Below are 21,173 nucleotides of genomic sequence, written 5' to 3'. Positions count from 1 at the left end.
CAATTATACTCCAATAAAGATAGATAGATGGATAAATAAATAAATAAATAACAAAAAGAGTCATGTACCAATGTTCATTGCAGCACTATTTACAATAGCCAGGACATGGAAGCAACATAAGTGTCCATCAACAGATGAAAGGATAAAGAAGATGGGGCACATACATACAATGGCATATTACTCAGCCATAAAAAGAAACGACACTGAGTTATCTGTAGTGAGGTGGATGGACCTAGAGTCTGTCATACAGAGTGAAGTAAGTCAGAAAGAGAAAAACAAATACCGTATGCTAACACATATATATGGAATTATTTTAAAAATGGTTCTGATGAACCTAGGGTCAAGACAGGAATAAAGACACAGACAGAGAATGGTCTTGAGTACACAAGGAGGGGGAAGGGTAAGCTGGGATGAAGTGAGAGAGTAGCACTGACATATATACACTACCAAATGTAAAATAGATAGCTAGTGGGAAGCAGCCGCATAGCACAGGGAGATCAACTCAGTGCTTTGCAACCACCTAGGGTGGTGGGATAAGGAGGGTGGAGGGAGATACAAGTGGGAGGGGATATGGGGATATGCATATGCATATAGCTGATTCACTTTGTTATACAGCAGAAACTAACACAACACTGCAAAGCAATTATACTCCAATAAAGACATTAAAAAAATAAAAATAAAAATAATGGTGTCAGAGAAGGATGTGAGCACACCTCCTCTCATGAAAACACCAAAATCACAACTAACTGCTGAACAACCATTGACATAAAACCACTGGAACCTACCAAAAAAGATATCCTACATCAAAAGACAAAGAAGAAGCCACAACAAGACAGTAAGAGGGGCATAATTGCGATAAAATCAAATCTCACACCCCCTGGGTGGGCGATCCACAAACTGGAAAATAATTATATTGCAGAGGTTCTCCCAAAGGAGTGAAAGTTCTGAGCCTCACATCAGGCTCTCCAGCCTGGGGGTCTGGCATTGGGAGGAGGAGCCCCCAGAGCATCTAGCTGTGAAGGCCAGAGGGGTTTAATCACAGGAATTCCACATGACTGGGGAAAACAGCCACTCCACTCTTGGAGGGTGCACACAAGATCTTGTGGGCACCAGGACCCAGGGGAAAAAGCAGGGACCTCATAGGAGCCTAGGCTAGATCTACCTGCTGGTATTGGATGGTCTCCTGCAGAGGTGGGGGGCAGTTATGGCTCACTGCGGGCACAAAGGCACTGGTGGCAGTAGTTCTGGGAAGCACTCATTGGCGTGAGCCCTCCTGGAGGTGGCCATTTTCTCACCAAGACCTAGCCCCACCCAACAGCCTACTGGGATGCCTCAGGCCAACCAACCAACAGGAGAGGAACACAGCCCCACCCATCAGCAGACAGGCTGCCTAAAGTCTTCCTGAGCCCACAGGTGCCCACTAAACATACCCCTTGAAACAGCCCTGCCCACCTGAGAGACAAGACCCAGTTCCACCCACCAGTGGGCAGGAACCAGTCCCTCCCATCAGAAAGCCTGCACAAGCCTCTCAGACCAGCCTTATCCACCAGGGGGCAGACAGCAGAAGCAAGAACTACAACCCTGCAGACTGCGGAACAGAAACCTCAATCACAGAAAGTTAGACAAAATGAGATGGCAGAGGAATATGTCCCATGTGAAGGAAAAAGATAAAACCCCAGAGGAACAGCTGCAATCTACCCGAAAAAGAATTCAGAGTAATGATAGTAAAGATGATCCAAGATCTTGGAAAAAGAATGGAGGCACCAACCAACAAGATACAAGAAATGTTTAAAAAAGAGCTAGAAGATCTAGTGAACAAACAAACAGAGATGAATAATACAATAACTGAAATGAAAAATACACTAGAAGGAATCAATAGCAGAATAAATGAGGCAGAAGAATGGATAAGTAAACTGGAAGACAGAATGGTGGAAATCACTGCTGCAGAACAGAATAAAGAAAAAAGAATGAAAAGAAATGAAGACAGGGACTTCCCTCGTGGTCCAGTGGTTGACTCCACACTCCCAGTGCAGAGGGCCTGGGTTCGATCCCTGGTAAGGGAACTAGATCCCGCTTGCAGCAACTAAAAAGATCTCGCACACAGCAACGAAGATCCCGCATGCAGCAGCTAAGACCCAGCACAGCCAAATAAATAAATAATTTTTTTTTTTTTTTTTTACAAAAGGAAAGAAATGAAGACAATCTAAGAGACCTCTGGGACAACATTAAATGCACCAACATTCACATTATTGGGGTCCCAGAAGAAGAGAGAAAGAAAGGGCCTAAGAAAATATTTGAAGAGATAATGGCTGAAAACTTCCATAACATGGGAAAGAAAACAGTCCAAGTCCAGGAAGCGCAGGATCCCAGGCAATATAAACCCAGGAAGGAAAATGCCAAGACACATAGTAATCAGATGCATTGCCCAGGACGAGGCAAGTCAGGCTCCAAGCGCAGGGCCAGAGTGGCCTCCCCAGAGTCCTTTGCATGGCACCTGGTGACAAAATGGCTGCCCGAGGGAGACGGGTGGAGCCTCCAGGCCGGGAGGCACCAGGCCCCGCAGGCGGCGGTGGCAGCGAGAGCCAATGGGCTGAGTTGGGGCCCAGGACGTCGCCCGAGAGCGAGGAGGATGAAGTGTCAGGCAGAGGTTTGAGCCCAGTGTCGGACGGTGTGAACTCGTTCACCAACAGCAGCAGCTTCCTGGAGCTGTTCAAGTGAAAGATGGAGGAGGAGCAGCGGCAGTGGCAGGAGGAGCCGCCCCCAGGCCCACAGCGACCCGACCAGCCGGCCACCACCGCCACCACGGGTCCTGGGGATCTGAAGAGGAAGGGCAGCCCAGGCCCCACGCTCAGCTTCATTGGCAAGTGCAGAGGCGGGAACAAACTAGCCCTGAAGACAGGAATAGCAGCCAAGAAGAAGACGGAGAATGAGGTATTAACAAGTAAAGGTGATGCATGGGCCAAGTACATGGCAGAGGTGAAAAATTACAAAGCCCCACCAGTGCAGAGATGATGATAAAACTCGGCCCCTGATGAAATGACCCCCCTCCCTGCCTGCCCAAGGCCTGGGACTCTCTGCGATGTACATAACTATTTAATGCAGCAGCAGCACAGCAGCCTTTTTCCCCCAAGCACTTATATACAGAAAGAAACCGAGATGGTTCCCACAGCTGTGGATGATTTTCCAGGACTCTTTTTTACCTTGAGCACTTGCCTCCTGAGACTTCATAGAACAGTGGTCTACTGTCCCCTCTCTTCCCATCTCCTCCCTCTCTCTGGCTCTTTCTGTCTTCCTCTTCTCACCCTCCCCTCCCATTAGCCATCACTTCTGGGAAGAAAAGAACTTAGTGCTGGTAAAAAAAAAAAAAAAGACAGAGATACATAGTAATCAAACTGACAAAAATTAAAGACAAAGAGAAAATATTAAAAGAAACAAGGGAAAAGCAACAAATAACATACAAGGGAATTCCCATAAGATTATCAGCTGATTTTTCAGCACAAACTCTGCAGGCAAGAAGGGAGTGTTACGATATATTTAAAGTGATGAAAGGGAAGAAACTACAACCAAGAAGACTCTACCCAGCAAAGCTCTCATTTAGATTTGATGGAGAAATCAAAAGCTTTACAGACAAGCAAAAGCTAAGAGAATTCAGCACCACCAAACCAGCTTTACAACAAATGCTAAAGGAACTTCTCTAGGCAGGAAACACAAGAGAAGGAAAAGACCTACAATAACAAACCCAAAACAATTAAGAAAATGGTAATAGGAACATGCATATCGATAATTACCTTAAATGGGAATGGATTAAATGCTCCAACCAAAAGACACAGGCTTGCTGAATGGATACAAAAACAACACCCATATATATGCTGTCTACAAGAGACCCACTTCAGACCTAGGGACACATACAGACTGAAAGTGAGGGGATGGAAAAACATATTCCATGCAAATGGAAATCAAAAGAAAGCTGGAGCAGCAATTCTCATATCAGACAAAACAGACTTTAAAATAAAGACTATTACAAGACACAAAGAAGGACACTACATAATGATCAAGGGATCAACCCAAGAAGAAGATATAACAATTGTAAATATATATGAACCCAACATAGGAGGACCTCAATACATAAGCCAAATGCTAACAGCCATAAAAGGGGAAATCAACAGGTGTAAAAGTGAGGGACTTTAACATCCCACTTACACCAATGGACAGATCATACAGACAGAAGATCAATAAGGAAACAGGCCTTAAACGACACATTACACCAGATGGACTTAATTGATATTTATAGAGCATTCCATCCCAAATCAGCAGTATACACTTTCTTCTCAAGTACACATGGAACATTCTCCAGGATAGATCACATCTTGGGCCACAAATCAAGCTTCAGTAAATTTAAGATAACTGAAATCACATCAAGCTCTTTTCTGACCATAACGCTATGAGACTAGATATCAATAACAGGAAAAAAACTGTAAAAAGTACAAACACATGGAGGCTAAACAATGTTACTGAACAACCAATGTATCACTGAAGAAATCAAAGAGGAAATCAAAAAATACCTAGAGACAAATGACAACGAAAGCACATCGATCCAAAACCGATGGGATGCAGCAAAAGTACTTCTAAGAGGGAAGTTTATAGCAATACAATCTTACCTCAGAAAACAAGAAAAATCACAAATGAACAACCTAAACTTACACCTAAAGCAACTACACAAAGAAGAAGAAACAAAACCCAAAGTTAGTAGAAAGAAAGAAATCAGAAAGATCAAAGCATAAATAAATGAAATAGAGACAAAGAAAACAATACAAAAGATCAATGAAACTAAAAGCCGGTTCTTTGAGAAGATAAATAAAATTGATAAACCTTTAGCCAGACTCAGCAAGAAAAAGAAAAAGAGAGGGCTCAAATCAATAAAACTAGAAATGAAAAAGGAGGGATTTCCCTGGTGGCACCACAGTTAAGAATCCACCTGCCAATGCAGGGAACAAGGGTTCGATCCCTGATCCAGGAAGATCCCACATGCCGCGGAGCAACTAAGCCCATGCATCACAACTACTAAGCCTGTGCTCTAGAGCCCATGAGCCACAACTACTGAGCCCATGCACCACAACTACTGAAGCCCATGCACCCCAGAGCCCGTGGGCCACAACTACTGGGCCCACACACCGCAACAACTGAAGTCTGCATGCTCCAGGGCCCGCATGCCACAACTACTGAGCCCACGTGCTGCAACTACTGAAGCCCGCGTTCCTAGAGCCCATGCTCTGCAACGAGAAGCCACCACAATGAGAAACCCACAAACCACAACAAAGAGTAGCCCCCGCGTGCCACAACTAGAGAAAGCCAGTGCGCAGCAACGAAGACCCAAAGCAGCCAAAACAAAAAAAAAGAAAGAAAAAAAGGAAATGATAAAGAAGTTACAACAGGCACCACAGAAATACAAAGGATCATAAGAGACTACTACAAGCAACTATATGCCAATAAAATGGACAACCGAGAAGAAATGGAAAATTCTTAGGAAAGCAAAACCTTCCAAGACTGAAATAGGAAGAAATACAAAATATGAACAGACAAATTACAAGTACTGAAACTGAAACTGTGATTTAAAAACTTCCAACAAACAAAAGTCCAGGACCAGATGGCTTCACAGGTGAATTCTATCAAACATTTAGAGAAGAGCTAACACCTATCTTTCTGAAACTCTTCCAAAAACTTGTAGAGGAAGGAACATGCCCAGGCTCATTCTACAAGGCCACCATCACCCTGATACCAAAACAAAAGCTACCACACAAAAAGAAAGTTACAGACCAATATCACTGATGAACACAGACTAAAAAAATCCTCAAAATACTAGCAAGCCAAATCCAACAATACATTAAAAGGATCATACACCATGAACAAGTGGGATTTATCCTAGGGATGCAAAGATTCTTCAGTATATGCAAATGAATCAATGTGATACACCATATTAACAAATTAAAGAATAAAAACCATATGATCATCTCAATGGATGCAGAAAAAGCTTTTGACAAAATTCAACACCCATTTATGATTAAAAAAAAAAAAACCTCCAGAAAGTTGGTATAGAGGGAACCTAGCTCAACATAATAAAGGCCATATATGACAAACCCACAGCTAATATCATTCTCAATGGTGAAAAGCTGAAAGCACTTCTCTAAGATCAGGAACAAGACAAGGATGTCCACTCTCGCCACTTCTATTCAACAAAGTTTTGGAAGTCCTAGCCACAGCAATCAGAGAAGAAAAAGAAATAAAAGGAATCCAAACTGGAAAGGAAGAAGTAAAACTGTCACTGTTTGCAGATGACATGATGCTATACACAGAAAATCCTAAAGATGCTACCAGAAAACTACTAGAGCTCATCAATGAATTCAGTAAAGTTGCAGGATACAAAATTAACGCACAGAGATCTGTTGTATTTCTATCACTAACACTGAAAGATCAGAAAAAGAAATTAAGGAAACAATCTCACTGACCATCACATCAAAAAGAATAAAATACCTAGGAATAAATTTACCTAAGGAGGCAAAAGACCTGTACTCAGAAAACTATAAGACACCGATGAAAGAAATCGAAGATGACACAGACGAAAAGATATACCATGTTTCTGGACTGGAAGAATCAATACTGTCAAAATGACTATACCACCCAAGGCAAACTACAGATTCCATGCAAGCCCCATCAAATTACCAATGGCATTTTTCACAGAACTAGAACAAAAAGTTTTAAAATTTGTATGGAGACACAAAAGACCCCGAATAGCCAAAGCAGTCTTGAGGGAAAAAAGTGGAGCTGGAGGAATCAGACTCCCTGACTGAAGACTATACTACAAAGCTACAGTCACCAAGACAATATGGTACTGGCACAAAAACAGAAATATAGATCAATGGAACAGGATAGAAAGTCCAGAGATAAACCCATGCACCTATGGTCAACTAATCTATGACAAAGGAGGCAAGAACATACAATGGAGAAAAAGACAGTCTCTGCAATAAGTGATGCTGAGAAAACTGGAAAACTAGATGTAAAAGAATGCAATTAGAACACTCCTTAACACCATACACAAAAATAAACTCAAAATGGATTAAAGACCTAAATGTAAGGCTGAATGCTTTAAAACTCTTAGAGGGAAACATAGGCAGAACACTCTTTGACATAAATCACATCAGTATCTTTTTGGATCCGTCTCCTACAGTAATGGAAATAAACACAAAAATAAACAAATGGGACCTAATTAAACTCAAAAGCTTTTGCACAGCAAAGGAATCTATAAACAAAACGAAAAGACAACCCTCAGAATGGGAGAAAATATGTGCAAATGAAGCGACCGACAAGGGATTAATCTCCAAAATATACAAACAGTTCATGCAGTTCAATATTAAAAAAACAAACAACCCAATAAAAAAATGGGGAGAAGACCTGAATAGACCTTTCTCCAAAGAAGACACACAGATGGCGAAGAGGCAAATGAAAAGATGCTCAATGTTACTAATTATTAGAGAAATTCAAATTAAAACTACAAAGAGGTACCACCTCACAACAGTCTGAATGGCCATCATCAAAAAGACTACCAAAAATAAATGCTGGGGCGGGTGTGGAGAAAAGAGAACCCTCCTACACTATTGGTAGGAAGGTAAATTGGTAAAACCACTGTGGAGAACAGTATGGAGGTTCCTTAAAAACTAAAAATAGAACTACCATATGATCCAGCAATCCATTCCTGGGCATATATCCAGAGAAAGCCATAATTCGAAAAGATATATGCACCCCAATGTTCATTGCAGCACTATTGGCGATAGCCAAGACATGGAAGCAACCTAAATGTCCATCAACAGAGGAATGGATAAAGAAGATGTGGTATATATATATATATATATATATATATATATATATATATATATATACACACACACACACACACACACACACACATAATAGAATATTACTCAGCCATAAAAAAGAACAAAATAATGCCATTTACAGCAACATGGATGCAACTAGAGATTATCATACTAAGTAAAGTAAGTCAGACAGAGAAAGACAAGTATATGATATTGCTTATATACGGAAGCTAAAAATAATGATACAAATGAACTTATTTACAAAAGAGAAACAGACTCACAGACTTAGAAAACAAACTTATGGTTACCAAAGAGGAAGGGGGCGGGGATAAACTGGGAGTTCGGGATTGACATATACAAGCCACTATATTTAAAATAGATAACCAACAAGGACCACTGTATAGCAAAGGGAACTCCACTCAATATCTGTAATAATCTAAATGGGAAAAGAATTTGAAAAAGAACAGATATATGTATATATATAAGTGAATCATTTTGTTGTACACCAGAAACTAACACAACATTGTAAATCAACTATACTCCAATACAAAATAAAAATTTTTTTAAAGATGGTGCCAGCACTGAATTGAGCGCAAAGGTAAACAGAATCACTTCAAACCATCTGCTGGGGACTTCTCTGGTGGCGCAGTGGTTAAGAATCCGCCTGCCAATGCAGGGGACACAGGTGTGAGCTCTGGACTGGGAAGATTCCACATGCCACGGAGCAACTAAGCCCGAGCGCCACAACTACTGAGCCTGCACTCTAGAGCCTGCGAGCCACAACTACTGAGCCCACTGGCCACAACTACTGAAGCCCGTGCACCTAGAGTCCGTGCTCTGCAACAAGAGAAGCCACCGCAATGAGAAGCCCATGCACCGCAACAAAGAGTAGCCCCCGCTCGCCGCAACTAGAGAAAGCCCACATGCAGCAACAAACACCCAACGCAGCCAAAAATAAATAAATAAAATAAATAAATTTTAAAAAAATCTGCTGGCCACAGGGAAAGATATCAAGTAGAAAAGACCAGTTATAACTTTGCTGCATGGTTTTTTTTTTTCAAGAAAGAGATAGGGGCTTCCCTGGTGGCGCAGTGGTTAAGAATCTGCCTGCCAATGCAGGGGACACGGGTTCGAGCCCTGGTCTGGGAAGATCCCACATGCCGCGGAGCGACTAAGCCCGTGAGCCACAACTACTGAGCCTGCGCGTCTGGAGCCTGTGCTCCACAACAGGAGAGGCCGCGACGGTGAGAGGCCCGCGCACCGCGATGAAGAGTGGCCCCTGCTCGCTGCAACTGGAGAAAGCCCTCGCACAGAAACGAAGACCCAACACAGCCAAAAATAAAATATAAATAAATAAATAAATTTTTAAAAAAATAAAAAAGAAAGAGATAGGCCCCCAAATCCCTTCCCTCAAAATACTCCTAAATAAAGAGTTGATGGCACATTGAAATTTCACTCAAGAAAGCTATTGTGGTAACTTTAGAGGTCAAATGTGGGCCATAACAAATAGGAGCATTTAAAATTTTTTCTTGTGTGTAAAACTTGTACAATTTGTAAACATTTAGATATAGTAAGACTTTGCGGGTGTAATTTTAAAATATTTTAAATAATTATGAAGGTTCATCATTGCCGTACCATTGCTTGCATGATATATTAGTTTCATATAATTTATGTTAGAATTCTTTTTTTTTTTTTAACAAGTTTTTTTTTTTTTAATTTTATTTATTTATTTATTTATTTATTTTTGGCTGTGTTGGGTCTTCGTTTCTGTGCGAGGGCTTTCTCTAGTTGCGGCGAGTGGGGGCCACTCTTCATCGCGGTGCGCGGGCCTCTCACTGTCGCGGCCTCTCTTGTTGCGGAGCACAGGCTCCAGACGCGCAGGCTCAGTAACTGTGGCTCACGGGCCTAGTTGCTCCTCGGCATGTGGGATCCTCCCAGACCAGGGCTTGAACCCGTGTCCCCTGCATTGGCAGGCAGATTCTCAACCACTGCGCCACCAGGGAAGCCCCCTATGTTAGAATTCTTAATGAAGAACCAAACTTGTAATTATCATGTATTCATAGAAAAATGCAATCTTTTCTTTACCACAATTTGCCTTACAATGCACCAAAGAATGAAAGTGGGATCTGCCTGTACCATAACACCCCCCCTTAACCCCTAAACAGTCAGGAAAGCACAAAATGGCACCATCTCTGGAAATCAGCTGGAACCAAGGCCCTGAACTCCAGGGGCAGGAACTGATGTGTGCACTCGGAGTCCACTCGCTTCTACATTTAGCCCAGAGAAAACCCTCAAAGAGCCTCTAGGTCAACTATTCCACCTATACCTGGCAGGGACAGAAGCGACCTACCATGTCTGCAGAAGTTATTTACCGGGAATAAACTTCCTCAAACACTAGGAGATTAGAAGCAATTATCAGTGGCAGAGATGGGGAGGGTATGGCGGTTATACTTTAAGCACTGACAAATGGCAGCTGACAATGGAAGACAAGGTGGAAAAACTAAAGAGTTTATCTCAGAATCATACTGGATCTAAGGTATAAAACATGAACCTGAGTCATTATGGAAAGGCCTTAGCCTGTTTTCCATCAAGAATGTTTTAAGATAAACATAGAGCTCTCATTCAAAGGGGTCACGGCCAGGCGTCTGTAAAGTTAAGTCCTGTGGTCCTATAGATTGCCTTCATGCTCGACAATGCTACATAACTGTTATATATGAACGCACCTGTTTTTTCAAGGACAGATGAAGTTTGTTTTTGAGATGTGCACACATCTCACTGACAATAAAACAAATACTCTGAATGCCGAGGGCTAAAATAACTTGTATACAGATGACAACTTATCTAAATGACCTGAAATAAAAATGATGGCAGATAAGCCCTCGAGAAAGACAGTACTTAAGCATTACTAATCACCACTCCCAAGGCTACACATGTGTCAAACAGCCAGCCTTATCAATCTGATGATGTTGCGGGAGTCCAAAAACAGGCAGAACAAGTAGATTAGAATTTATCATTCCAGCGTGAAGTAACAAGAATGTTAGTTTTACATGATCTCCATCCTATGGTCAAGTCTTCCTCCTCTTCTCTCCCCTGTTGCTCAACTTTACCTCTTAGCAACAAAACAAGGAAGCGGTGACTCTGTGATAAGACACCTCTTCCATTTCTAGACTTTAAATTTGTTCTTTACCATGTTCCTGGTGTTGCCCCTACCCCTCTTCCCCTACCAAGGCCATCCTTTCCCAATCACCTGTAGAAAGAACAGAACGTCTAAACTCTCCCCAAGTGATCTCATGCCCTAGTGTGGGCACCTCCAGGTGGGCAGACCAGCTATGCACATGTGCTTGTTCAGGACAGCGCCTGGAACACTGTACACCCCCTAGGTAACCTCACTGGGGACCCAGATTCATGCCTCTGCCTTTATATCTCCTGCTATAATTTTAACTACTTTTATCTCAGCCAATTCCTTTGCTTCACAGTCACTTCAAGAATCATGTAGAGGAAAGAACAGGAGTTTTGGAGCCAGAAAATCCTGGGATGAATCCCAGCTGCAGCACCCAAATTGAGCTCCGGGACTGAGAACAAGTCACTTCCTTCCCTGAGCCTTAAATCCTCAAACCTAAAAAGAGACAGCTGTGCAGAGTAAATGCGATGACGTCTATAAAGTGCCTGGCACACAGTAGGTACTCAGCAGATGCCTATCTCCTTCCCCTCCCTCTCTCCCTGTCCCCCCCTTATAACTGCTGGCCTTAGCATCTTTCTCTGAGACTACTTTTTCCCATCTCTACTCACTGACTTCTCCCCATATGCTTCCTATTGGCACTATCTTCTACATCTGAATCACGAGGAGTGTTTGAGAAACGTATAACGGGAAACGTGATTATAGAGCATTGCCAAACTGTGTTTTTTCAAATAGAAATAACAAGACTGCAGAAGAGGATTACGCTATAGAGGGCTGTCTAAAGACTGAGGCAACAGCCAGCCCTCCCGTCCCTCTTCGCCCTTATTTGCCAGACTTAGCAAATAAAAATATAAGACCCCCAGTTAAATTTCATTTTCAGACAAACAACAAATACCTTTCCAGTGTTGTCGTAGAGAAGGAAAATGCCTCTCTAGCAAAGAAGAGCGGTAGAGAAAAGATAATTAAGGTCATGACTATCAGAGAAAGAGGTGGCAGTCCCTTCCACCTGGTGTCACCAGAGAGAGCTTAAAGTTCTCTGACCGAGAAAGGGAATTCCTGCCGAGTCCTAACTCAGTAGAGTCCTGGAGTTCTAGAAAGTGCCAGGAGGCAATAGTCAAATAACAACCATGGTCTTTCAACTCCGTTAAGCATCAGCTTAGTGGAGAGCTGAATGGGTTTTGAAGACTTCAGTTGCCCACGCATCCTCAATATCTGTACAAAATCCACCCACCAAATGCTTGATACATGAGTTTTACAGTATTTTTTACTCATTAATTTTTAAACATTATTTTATTCAGTGAGCAAACCTATTTTATATTTCATATAATCCTAAGAACACTGGAAAAGAGGAGATAAGCTACCTATACTTAACACAAGTGAGTTTTCTCTTAATTTATTTGGGTTGACATTTTCCATTTTAAAAGAAAAAGGGTGATAAAATTACACATGAAAATGCACCTATGTTACTGTACAAATGGAAATATCATCTCTTGTCAGGATTACTACAATAACCTCTCAATTGGACTCCTAGCTCCCACCCATCCAGTCTCTCCTCAGCCCAGCGGCCAGAAGGATCCTTCTAAAACATAAGTCAGATCCTGTCACTTCCCTTCTCAAAGTCTTCCAGTGGCTTCCCACCTCACTCCGAGGAAGAGTTAGTCTTTCCAGTGGCCTGCAAGGTCCCACGGGACCTGCTACCATTCCTTTACCCCCTCTGACCTCACCTGCCCTTGCCCTATTTACTCAGCCCCAATCACACCACCTCTGCCTACAGCCTTCTTGCCCAGGACACTCCTGTGCTCGCTCCCATCCCCAGCTTCAGGTCTTTGCTCTGATGCCATCTTCTCCAGGATGCTTTCTCTGGCCCCCATTCCTGGCATGTTCTATCCCCCTTCTCTGCTACGTTTTTCTCCATTCCAGAGAGCACCATCAACCTACTATATATTTCACTTAGTTGCATGTTTTGTGTCTCTCCCCGCTAGAATATAGGGCAGAAATGTTGGCATTCTGTTCACTGCAGCATCCCCAGCATGTAGAACAGTATGTGGTACGTCGTAGGCACTCAGCAAAATTACTTATGGAATGTTGAATAAACATAAGGTAAAAATAATGAGGTATTATCATTTCACTGGGGTAAAGTGTATTTACTGAAATCTAAGCAATGAATAAACGTGGGGTTTTCTTTAAGACTTCAGAGTTAAAAACCAGCTCTTCCCCTGAAGCCCCACACCTGCTTTCTCCTTTTCCTAATCAGAAAATCATAAAGAGCCAGGGCAGAAGGGGGATTTTTCTACTTCTGATATTAATATTCAGAAATGTAGGACAGAGCGTTCTCACTGTTGGTATTTTATAAATCGTATGATTTCTTTAAAGTACACATTTGTCTGAAGTAACATCCTGTTAAAATGCTTCCCAAGTCTCCCCTCTCAGGCTAAGAACAGTCAACGTCCAGACTAAAGGATGCACTGCTCATCAAGTCTCAGCACATGGGCATTCGGTAGTGTTTGCTGATTGGCCAAGATCCCAACATCACCCTTTTAGCCAACGTCCCACAGAACGACCTTTAAACGAGAGACATGTCAAAGTCCAAAATGCCAAGCAGAATTCCCATTACCTCTCCCGGGCAACTCCAATGAGCCGCTGCAAGTCCAGCTCCTGCTTCCTCAGGCTTCCAAACGAGGACTGACTCTCCACGAGGCCTTTGCCACCAACGTTCAGCTTGACCTTCCCCAGTGCCGTCTCCAGGGTCCCACTCACATGGTTTTCAAACTTGCCCTCGTACTTCACAAAGTCCGACTCCACGACCACTACAGTGAATGAGACATGCAGAGGAATCTAATGACAAAACGGCCACCTCTGTTCCTCTGGTCACCTAGCTTTCCAATCCTGCGGAAATCCGTGGGAAACACGAGGTCTGCACTCAGGATGGAAAGCTGGCGGCCGCGCTGTGTGTATGGGCAAAAGAACCTGGGTGCTAAGAGCATGGCATGCACTGGTGGCCAGGGACTCTCCTGGGCACATTTTGTTTTTTCATCTTTCAATTCCAATATACACACATATAGACAAGTGCACAAAAAGTATCTATAGAGTTTCCTGAATAATTTTAAAGCAAACATCTGTTTAACTAGTATCCAGGTAAAGAAATAGGACATGTTAAACGTGTGCTTTTCCAGGCTGAAGGAACTAGATGAGGACAACACCAAAGCACAGAGAAAACAGCAGCCCAGCACTCTGCCCACCCAGGGAGTGGCCCGCCTGATTCAGTATCTGGCAGGTCAGGCGCCTGAACCTCTTCCTTGGGCATCCTCCCTTCTCACTGGTGGCCTTGGAGAACACTCCCCTGGCCTTCATTACCATCTCCATTGAAACAGTTCTCCCCATATTTACCTGTTTATATCTGACCTCTACCCAGTCTTTCAACTCCTTATCAAGCAATTCCTTATCGCTGTGTTCCTGATAAAGTCAGTGGGCATGCCCTTCCTCCCTGCTTCAAACACCACATTGGAACACACAAGCTGCAGACTCTCCATTCTTCCTTCCTGGCTTCCCAGACACTAAGAAAGATGCCACCACCCAGCTGGTGTCCCAGCTTCAATCAACTCCCCTGGAAACTGCCACATTCCTCATCTGGTCATACCAGGCGATTGCTATCAGATTACCTTCAGGATCTGCCCTTTTTTGTCTGAACACTAAAGATAAATATCTGATGATCTCAGACTTGAACTGCTAGCCTCCTCATGTCTCCAGATTTCTACTGTTCTCATTTTTAAATGAACCAAATACTACCATTAAAAATGGTGTCAGTCACCATCATTCAGGAAGGTTACATTGAGAGTCTCTTAGGAACTTCATACTTGGCCCTTTCCATTTTCCTGACCCAAGGCTCTCCTGGGCTCCTGGCGGTACTTCATAAGGGATTCAAATCCAACTGGAGTCTGAAACGTTTCTTTCCATCCAGCCACTGCCCCCAACACCTGTATTTCTTTCACCCCAGGCAAGAAAACCTATACCTCAACCAGGGTTAATGAGAATTAATCACCATTCATTATCTGTGAAATTTACAAAGTAGAGAATCATCTCCATGAAAAATAAGAAGCTTATGAAAATGCCCCCGAGTCAAAGCCTTCTCCTAGTCACATCTTGAGAACACAAACACTCTGGGAAATGCTTTCGGAAGCAGCATATAGCAGCTGTTAAGAGCTCAAGATTTTATCACTAGTCTAATATTCCTAGCTGGGAGAACTTGGGTAACATCCATCACCCTGAACCTCAGTTTTGTCATATGTAATTTGGAGATAATTAATAATACCTACCTGATGGGTTCTACTGGAAGTTGATGTATGCAAAGCATGTAATACAGAGCCTGGCACATAGCAAGTGCTCAATCGATCCACTGGGTTTAGGCCAAAGCAACATCATTTCCTGATAAACAGGACAGTCCTAGATTGTATAAAGTACTACACAGACAGAAATTCTACCCTTACATCCCAGTTCCAGTCCCAATCAGGCTTATTACCACTCCTGAAAACTCTGACCCCAAAACTGGATCCCACAGCAGGTAAGGACAATCAAGACTGTCTGTGTACTGCAAAATGCCACACTAGACACACCTCCGAAACAGACGTCATTTGTGCACATGTCTGCATCGAGTTATCCACTGCTGCAGGTGGAAGGGAAAAGTGAGGAAGCCAACAGGCCATCGGTAGGACAACCAAGTCACCACCCTCCAATGTCCACACCCCTGGGCAACATAACACTCCAGTGTTGTTGCCAGGGGCAAGAATAACAAAGGTGAGGCATCATGAATCTGCTCAGAAGACAAAGTAGAGGGCACCTCTCATCACAGCCCTAACAGCAACAGGACACAGAACCAGGCGTGAGCTCTGGCCTCAGATGATGAGCATATGTGGGACTTCCTAATCTGCAGGGGCTGCAACTGGCCTGACCCATCTAACAACAGCTCTCAGGACACCACGAAAGAAGCACCTCAACAGCACAGAGCGGTGAAATTCCAATTACTCAGGGGTCCATGGACTGTTCTGTGAATTTTTTTTTCTCTTGCCTTTCCTTATATTTAGTTATTACACTACTCAGTAAGAGTTCTACCAGACATCCAGGGGGAAAACATGACATAAAATTAATATCAATTCACTTGCCCATTGCTTGACAGCTCTGATAATGAGCCTGGCTGAAGAAAGTATTGGCTAGAATGCTGAGCTGGAAGAAAGTTCGGAGATTATTTGTCAACTCAAATTATCTCCTCTATCACTTTTCCCCTTTAAGGGAGATGCAATCACAAAATTAGAGAACTTTAGGGCTGAAAGAAGATTCAAACATCATCTAGTCCAATAATTAAGAGCTGATGGTGCTTTCATATATCACCATGTTCCAAAAAGTAGTGTAGGAATAAGTACCAAAAGTCTTGGAAAAGTTCCCCACCTCTGGTCCAGTAATTCTATCTTTAAGAATCTATGCCAACCTAATGTTCATAGCAGCATTATTTACAATTGCCAAGATATGGAAGCAACCTAGGTGACCATCAACAGAAGAATGGATAAGGAAGATGTGGTATACACACACACACACACACACACACACACAATGGAATACTACACAGCCATAGAAAAGAATGAAATTTTGCCATTTGCAACAACATGGATGGACTTGGAGGGTATTATGCCAAGTGAAATAAATCAGAGAAAGACAAACACTGTATGTTATCACTAACATGTACAATCTAAAAAATAAAACAAACTAGTGAATATAATAAAAAAGGAAACAGACTCACAGATATAGAGAACAAACTAGTGGTTACCAAAGGGGAGAGGGAAGTGGGGGAGGGGTAAGATGGGGGTAGAGGATTAAGAAGTACAAACTGCTATGTATAAAGTAAATAAGCTATAAGAATATATTACACAGCACAGGGAATATAGCCAATATTACCTAATAACTATAAATGGAGTATAATCTATAAAAATTTTGCATCACTATATTGTACACCTGAAACTAATATAATATTGTGAATCAACTATATCTCAATAAGAAAAAAGGGAGACCTTCAAGATGTCAGAGGAGAAAGACATGGAGATCACCTTCCTCCCCACAAATACATCAAAAATACATCTACATGTAGAACAACTCCTACAGAACACCTACTGAGCGCTGGCAGAAGACCTCAGACTTCCCAAAAGGCAAGAAAATCCCCACGTACCTGGGTAGGGTAAAAGAAAAAAAGGAAAAACAGAGACAAAAGAATAGGGACGGGACCTGCACCTCTGGGAGGGAGCTGTGAAGAAGGAAAGGTTTCCACACACTAGGAAGCCCCTTCACTGGCAGGGACGAGGGGTGGGCAGGGGGAACTTTCGGAGCCACAGAGCAGAGCACAGCAATAGGGGTGCAGAGGGCAAAGCGGAGAGATTCCCGCACAGAGGATTGCTGCCGACCAGCACCCACCAGCCTGAGAGGCTTGTCTGCTCACCCACCAGGGCAAGTGGGGGCTGGGAGCTGAGGCTTGGGCTTTGGAGGTCAGACCCCAGGGAGAGGACTGGGGTTGGCTGCGTAAAGACAGCCTGAAGGGGGCTAGTGCGCCACAGCTAGCCGGGAGGGAGTCCGGGAAAAAGTCTGGACCTGCCAGAGAGGCGAGACCTTTGTTTCGGGATACGTGAGGAGAGGGGATCCCTTCCCAGTGTGCCCACAGAAGGCAGAGCACAGCCTGAAAGAGCTCCAGAGACAGGCGTGAGCCACGACTATCAGCTCGTACCCCAGAGACGGGCATAAACTGCTAACGCTGCTGCCGCTGCCACCAAGAATTCTGTGTGCAAGCGCAGGTCACTATCCACACCCCCCAGGAGCCTGTGCAGCCCGCCACTGCCAGGGTCCCATGATCCAGGGACAACTTCCCCAGAAGAACACACGGCACACCTCAGGCTGTTGCAACGTCATGCCGGCCTCTGCCGCCTCAGGCTCACCTCGCATTCCAATTATGACTACCGAACCACCCCCTCCTCCAGCCTGAGTGAGCAAGAGAGCCCTAATCAGCTGCTGCTTTAATCCCCTTCTGTAAGGGTGAGTAACACACTCCTGAGGGTGACCTACACGCAGAGGCGGGGCCAGAACCAACGCTGAACCCCAGGAGCTGTGAGAACAGAAAAAGGGAAATTTCTCCATGCAGACTCAAGAGCAGCACATTAAATCCCCACAATCAACTTGATAAACCCTGCATCTGAAGAATACCTGAATAGAAACGAATGTTCCCAAAACTGAGGCAGTGGACTTTGGGAGCAACCCTACACTTGGGGTTTGCTCTCTGCATCTGATTTGATTTTGGTTTTATGTTTATCTTAGTTTACTATTTAGTGCTTATTATCATTGGTGGATTTATTTATTGGTTTGGTTGCTCTCTTCCTTTTTTTTTTATATATATTTTTTCTCCTTGTTCTCTTTTTGTGAGTGTGTATGTATATGCTTCTTTGTGTGATTTTGTCTGTATAGGTTTGCTTTTATCATTTGTCCTAGGATTCTGTCTGTTTTTTTGTTTTTGTTTTTTTGGTTTTTTTTCTTTCTTCCTTTTCTTCTGAGCTGTGCGGCTAACAGGGTCTTGGTGCTCCAGCCGGATGTTGGGCCTGAGCCTCCAAGGTGGGAGGGCCGAGTCCAAGACACTGGACCACCAGAAACCTCCTGGCCACACATAATATCAATCGGCAAGAGCTCTCCCAGAGATCTCCATCTCAACACTAAGACCCAGCTCACCCAACAGCCAGCAAGGTCCAGTGCTGGATGCCCCATGCCAAACAACTAGCAAGACAGGAACACAACCCCCCACCCATTAGCAGAGAGGTTGCCTGAAGTCATACTAAATTCACAGACACTCCAAAACACACCACTGGATGCAGCCCTGCCCACCAGAAAGACAAGATCCAGCCCCACCCACCAGAACACAGGCACCATTGCCCTGCACCAGGAAGCCTACACAAGCCACTGAACCAACCTCACCCTGTGGGGGCAGACAGCAAAAACAACAGGAACTACAAACCTGCAGCCTATGAAAAGGAGACCCCAAGCACAGTAAGTTAAACAAAATGAGAAAACAGAGAAATATGCAGCAGATAAAGGAGAAAGGTAAAAACCCACCAGACAAAACAAATGAAGAGGAACTACGCAGTCCACCTGAAAAAGAATTCAGAGTAATGTTAGTAAATATGATCCAAAATCTTGGAAATAGAATGTAGAAGATAAAAGAAACGTTTAACAAGGTCCGAGAAGAACTAAAGAGCAAACAAACAGTGATGAACAACACAATAAATGAAATTAAAAATACTCCAGAAGGAATCAATAGCAGAATAACTGAGGCAGAAGAATGGATAAGTGACCTGGAACATAAAATAGTGGAAATAACTGCCTCAGAGCAGAATAAAGAAAAAAGAATGAAAAGAACGGAGGACAGCCTCAGAGACCTCTGGGACAACATGAAATGCACCAACATTCGAATTACAGGGGTCCCAGAAGAAGAACAGAAAAAGAAAGGGACTGAGAAAATATTTGGAGAGATTATACTTGAAAACTTCCCTAACATGGGAAAGGAAATAGTCAAGTTCAGGAAGTGTAGAGAGCCCCATACAGGATAAATCAAAGGAGAAACAGGCCAAGACATGTATTAATCAAACTATCAAAAATTAAATTCAAAGAAAAAATATTTAAAGCAGCATGGGAAAAGCAACAAATAACATACAAGGGAATCCCCATAAGGTTAACATCTGATCTTTCAGCAGAAACTCTGCAAGCCAGAAGGGAGTGGCAGGACATATTTCAACTGATGAAAGGGAAAAACCTACAACCAAGATTACCCAGCAATGATCTCATTCACATTCAGTGGAGAAATTAAAAACCTTTATAGACAAGCAAAAGCTAAGAGAATTCAGCACCACCAAACCAGCTTTACAACAAACACTAAAGGAACTTCTCTAGGCAGGAAACACAAGAGAAGAAAAAGACATACAATAACAAACCCAAAACAATTAAGAAAATGGTAATAGGAACATGCATATCGATAATTACCTTTAACGTGAATGGATTAAATGCTCCGACCAAAAGACACAGGCTTGCTGAATGGATACAAAAACAACACCCATATACATGCTGTCTACAAGAGACCCACTTCAGACCTAGGGACACATACAGACTGAAAGTGAGGGTATGGAAAAAGATATTCCATGCAAATGGAAATCAAAAGAAAGCTGGAGTAGCAATACTCATATCAGATAAGATAGACTTTAACATAAAGAATGTTACAAGAGACAAGGAAGGACACTACATAATGATCAAAGGATCAATCCAAGAAGAAGACATAGCAATTATAAATAGATATGCACTCAACATAGGAGCACCTCAATACACAAGGCAACTGCTAACAGCTATAAAAGAGGAAATCGACAGTAACACAATAATAGTGGGGGACTTAAACACCTCACTTACACCAATGGACAGATCATCCAAGCAGAAAATTAATAAGGAAAGACAAGCTTTAAATGACAAAATAGACCAGATAGATTTAATTGATATTTATAGAACATTCAAACCAAAAACAGATTATACTTTCTTCTCAAGTGTGCACGGAACATTCTCCAGGATAGATCATACCTTGGATCACACATCAAGCCTCAGTAAATTTAAGAAAATTGAAATCATATCAAGCATCTGTTCTGACCACAATGCTATGAGATTAGAAATCAATTACAGGGAAAAAAACGTAAAAAACACAAACACATGGAGGCTAAACAATACATTACTAAATAACCAAGAGATCACTGAAGAAATCAAAGAGGAAATCAAAAAATACCTAGAGGCAAATGACAATGAAAACACAACGATCCAAAACCTATGGGATGCAGCAAAAACAGTTCTAAGAGGGAAGTTTATAGCTATACAAGCCTACTTCAAGAAACAAGAAAAATCTCAAATAAACAATCTAACCTTACACCTAAAGGAACTAGAGAAAGAAGAACAAACAAAACCCACAGTTAGCAGAAGGAAAGAAATCATAAAGATCAGAGCAGATATAAATGAAATACAAACAAAGAAAACAATAGCAAAGATCAATAAAACTAAAAGCTGGTTCTTTGAGAAGATAA

General features: G+C 42.7%; 1 protein-coding gene and 1 pseudogene across 6 annotated transcripts in view; one reads left to right on the top strand and one right to left on the bottom strand.

Annotated features, from left to right (window-relative positions):
• Positions 1–21,173, bottom strand: part of GSDME (gasdermin E) — a 110,227-nt gene that overhangs the window by 66,713 nt on the left and 22,341 nt on the right. For all 6 annotated transcript variants that reach the window (XR_009505026.1, XM_059933771.1, XM_059933775.1 and 3 more), the window contains one exon: positions 13,661–13,853. Coding sequence is in view for 5 of the 6 variants with exons in the window: in XM_059933771.1 (XP_059789754.1) it covers positions 13,661–13,853 (193 nt within the window). In the remaining variant the exon portion in view is untranslated. The remainder of the gene's footprint in view (positions 1–13,660; positions 13,854–21,173) is intronic.
• Positions 2,506–3,040, top strand: LOC132371492 (telomerase RNA component interacting RNase-like; annotated as a pseudogene).

The sequence above is a fragment of the Balaenoptera ricei genome, chromosome 9 (genome assembly GCF_028023285.1).
Source record: "Balaenoptera ricei isolate mBalRic1 chromosome 9, mBalRic1.hap2, whole genome shotgun sequence".
Taxonomy (NCBI): Eukaryota; Metazoa; Chordata; class Mammalia; order Artiodactyla; family Balaenopteridae; genus Balaenoptera; species Balaenoptera ricei.
This window is presented reverse-complemented; position numbering and strand designations above follow the sequence as displayed.